The 3,757-nt window shown below is 34.1% G+C and overlaps 1 protein-coding gene across 1 annotated transcript in view; it reads left to right on the top strand.

Annotated features, from left to right (window-relative positions):
- The first annotated feature begins 318 nt into the window (after positions 1-318).
- Positions 319-3,757, top strand: part of ccdc62 (coiled-coil domain containing 62) — a 9,105-nt gene continuing 5,666 nt past the window's right edge. The window contains exons 1-5 of the mRNA XM_015376803.1: positions 319-649; positions 727-767; positions 931-1,065; positions 2,834-3,026; positions 3,163-3,329. Of these exons, the coding sequence (XP_015232289.1) occupies positions 574-649; positions 727-767; positions 931-1,065; positions 2,834-3,026; positions 3,163-3,329 (612 nt within the window). The 5' untranslated portion in view covers positions 319-573. The remainder of the gene's footprint in view (positions 650-726; positions 768-930; positions 1,066-2,833; positions 3,027-3,162; positions 3,330-3,757) is intronic.

Genomic DNA, 3,757 nt, shown 5'->3' with positions numbered 1-3,757 from the left:
TTCCTTAGTAATCTTATCTGCAATTTCATTTCCTTTAATCCATCTATGTGCTGGCATATATATAACACTAATACCAATCATTTGAACTTGATATAAAATTTGGTGTATTTCAATTAAAATGTCTAAACTACTTTCCGAAAAATGATTTTTTTTATACTGATTAAAGCTGAATTCGAATCTGAACATATAATTGATCTCAATGGTCTCGCTCAACTTTTTTTTTCCTTCTTCAAATCGCTTTTATTTTGAAAATATCTGCTGGGCGATGGTTTATGTCGTCATTGGGCTCAGAAGTTGGTGAAACTTTTGTATGAAGCTGAAGGCAGCAACCTATTTATCGTAATATCTGTATTTTATTTAGTATCTAATGCTTATGTCACTAATGCATCTTTTTCATATGAAGCTGTATAATGTTTTCCACTCTAGGCTAGGCTAACCCCATTAGTTCTAACTGTTATTAAAGCTAGCTGTCAGCTTTTCCTTCCAGTAGGCTAATGCTATCAGCTAATTCTCAACAAGGAGAATGAAGCTGGAGGAAAGTAAAAACAGGCTGAGCTTGAATGTAAAGTTAATATGGACGGCAGAAGGAGACTATTTAGCTCCAATGACAGCGCTTTACAAAACCCCCCCTGCTCCCATGGCTCACATGGTAAACAGCTGATAAATCATCAACTGCCTCATAAGAAGAATGGCTTCCTGCCATCTAACCTTCATTATTTGTTTCAGATGGCTCAGCTAAACTGTGGCACAGCACTCCGGTTAAAAAGGTAACAGCCTTTATTTATGCATGGAAAGGTGTCAGTGCTTCCCTGATCTTAAACTAATCTGAATATGCATTTTTCCCCAGATCTAAATAATGCTTAAACTTGTTTTTCTCTGGTTGCATTGGTTTATTGTAAACATAAGGAGTGTGTTTTATGCTTTTGTCAGGCAGATGGTGGTTCTCCCCTTGATGCTAAGCAACCATCTGGTCTAACCAGAGGGAAGTTGGGCGGTTTCTCCTCCCAGTGGGTCCAAAGTGATGCTGCAGATCCCTGCTCTGCTCATCATGTACAGGATGCTGAGGTAAGGTCAACGCTTCATTAGGTAGTCCTCATTTTAACCATCACCAGACCCATGTGAATGACAGAGCTATTCAGGTGGTGACTGCATCATCAGCGAAAGTAAATGTGTGCCACCAGTCCCACTCTAGTTGAATAAACCATACATTTTATTAAGTTGCAAGGTTTTTACAGATCTCTTACAGTGGAGACAGCTAGGGGTGCTATAGCTCCCCCCGGAGAAGTTATAGCAACCCCCAAGAAAAAATTAGATGAATAGTTTTTCATCAAAGTTGATATTGTTGAACATGTGGTTATTGTTATATGATCCTCCAAACACAACCAGCTCTAATCAAAAATGGTATATGTAAAAAAGTTTAAAATAAACTATATCAGTAGCCATCTATAGTCTACAGATGCACTGATTGGGATTTTTTTTTAAAGAGAACATTACTTATTTTGTAAATTATTATTATTTTAAAGTATCATGTATCATGTGGTGATACTGTGCTGCCCAAACTAATGTTCTTTAACTATTCTATCATTAAATAACTTAATTATCAATGTATTAATGGCAACTTTCTGCCAGTTTTGTCCTAATTTTATATTTGATTGACAGATCTGTCATTTCAAAGTGTTTCTTTGTCGATCATAATATTTAGGTTGGGCTTTCTCAACTTAGATTTAACTTCAGATTATGATGTGGGACAAACTATCATCTGGTTGAACCATTGCAGAGCTTTTCATTATAGCTATTTGTCCTAAATCTGTAATATTTGTGCTTCTATATTCCTCTGATCATTTCTATGAATTACTGCTACTTTAAATTGGCTCTGATTGGATTTTTATTTATTTGCAAAATTAGTTGTTTCTCTACCGTTTTATATATAATTAAAATATAATTAAATATTATAAATACAATTATTTTTGGTGGTATGTAATTCAACTAACTAAATACATATAATTCTATATTTATAATTAATTTACTTAATGATAAACTTACATCTAGGCCACCAGATGTCACTGATGAATTTACATTTGATTCACTGTATTTTGGTTTCCCAGATCTGGAAAAACAAAATGCAGAAAATTGATTATACGAGTTTATATCCTATATTCTACTCTATAGATGTGTTTTTATATGTTTTAAATGAATATCAGAACACTACATGTTCATTATCTACTTTATTATTGAGTTTTTCAGATTTAAGAGTAGTGAATGCAGCTCTGTTTTTGTTTGCATCAGTGAAAATTAAAACATGTTGGAACAAAGGATGCTTCAAAGCAGCTAAGCCCCACTTTAAGACCTGCAGAGAAAAATCTCTGGATTTATTATCCCATAATTATATACCTTCACAGAGGACTGTCAACATATAAGCCACAAGAGGAGGCAGAAGGAAGGAGATCATGCAGGCATTTTGACCATGAGTCTGTAACTTGTGGCTCTTACGAAGCTCTACAACGGCTCTTCATTACTGACTTAAAATGAAAAAGAACCAGCTTATGCTTTTGAACTTAAGTTATGATTAAAAAATGCAGGTTTTAGTATTTTCTCTATTGACTAATTGCAATAATAAAAAAATAAATGCATTTATATAATATTTTCTTAAGTGGAAACATTTAATTCCATCCATTTATACTCTTTTCAATTTCTTTTCCATCATTTTAAAACAAAAAAAAAAAAACCCATTACACAATGACTTTTTCAAAATAAAATCTCCTGTTATTAAATATAACTATTTTTTTTTTCTTTTAAAGTTTACAAGTTTTTAAACCTTTTTTTTTCCATGAAGCTTCCTGTAAAAGACCTGAGCGTCTCCACCCTCCAGAGGCAGAGAAAGGAGCTTCAGCTCCTAATGGCTGAGCTAAAGGACAGGGAGCGGGAGCTGAACGCCATGTCTGCTTCCCATCATAAGCAGCACCAGGCCTGGGAACAAGACCGTCACACCATGGTGATGTTGGAGCGCAGGTGTGCTGGTTTGGAGGGTGAGAATAGCTGAATGCTCCTAACAGGATATGATACATTACTAAACATTAATCTTCAGAGATTACACATTGTTTTTTTGTTAATCTTAATTTTCTCTGCTTAATTTGACTGAAAACCAAGTGTCTATGCTTACAGAAGAGTTGCAGAGCCGCAATGAGGTGATTCGAGTCCTGACTAAACATGTGGGCGTTGTGGAAAGCAGAGAGAAAGTGATGGAGAAGGAGCTGGGTGAAGCGAAGCAGCTGATCTGTGAACTGGAAAAGAAACAGCAGCACATCAATGAAAAGTGTCAGGACTATGAGGTAACGCCCATCTGTCCTTTCATCTATCCTCCCATCCATCTATCCGTCCATCCACCCATCTATCCATATATTATATATATATATATATATATTTGTGTATATATATATGTGTGTATATATGTGTATATATACGTATATATATGTATATGTATATATATGCGTATATATACTTAGATTTTTAAACAAACCTTACAAACTAAATTATATGAAGGAAAAATAAAATATAGAATAAAATATAGTGAACATGATCCAAATCTTGTTCACTTGTTTGTGAAACACCTTTTTTGAAATGCATTTGTTATTTTATGTGGGAATATTCGAGACCATCATCTATAACAGCCACCTGCTGATATGTTTTCTTAGTCCTTTTTCCATGTTCTATTTTTTAAGGAAGGATTTTTTTTTTAAAGGACTTTTTTAATTAAAAA

This window comes from Cyprinodon variegatus, unplaced genomic scaffold (genome assembly GCF_000732505.1).
Source record: "Cyprinodon variegatus isolate N-32 unplaced genomic scaffold, C_variegatus-1.0 Scaffold142, whole genome shotgun sequence".
In the NCBI taxonomy this organism is placed as follows: Eukaryota; Metazoa; Chordata; class Actinopteri; order Cyprinodontiformes; family Cyprinodontidae; genus Cyprinodon; species Cyprinodon variegatus.
This window is presented reverse-complemented; position numbering and strand designations above follow the sequence as displayed.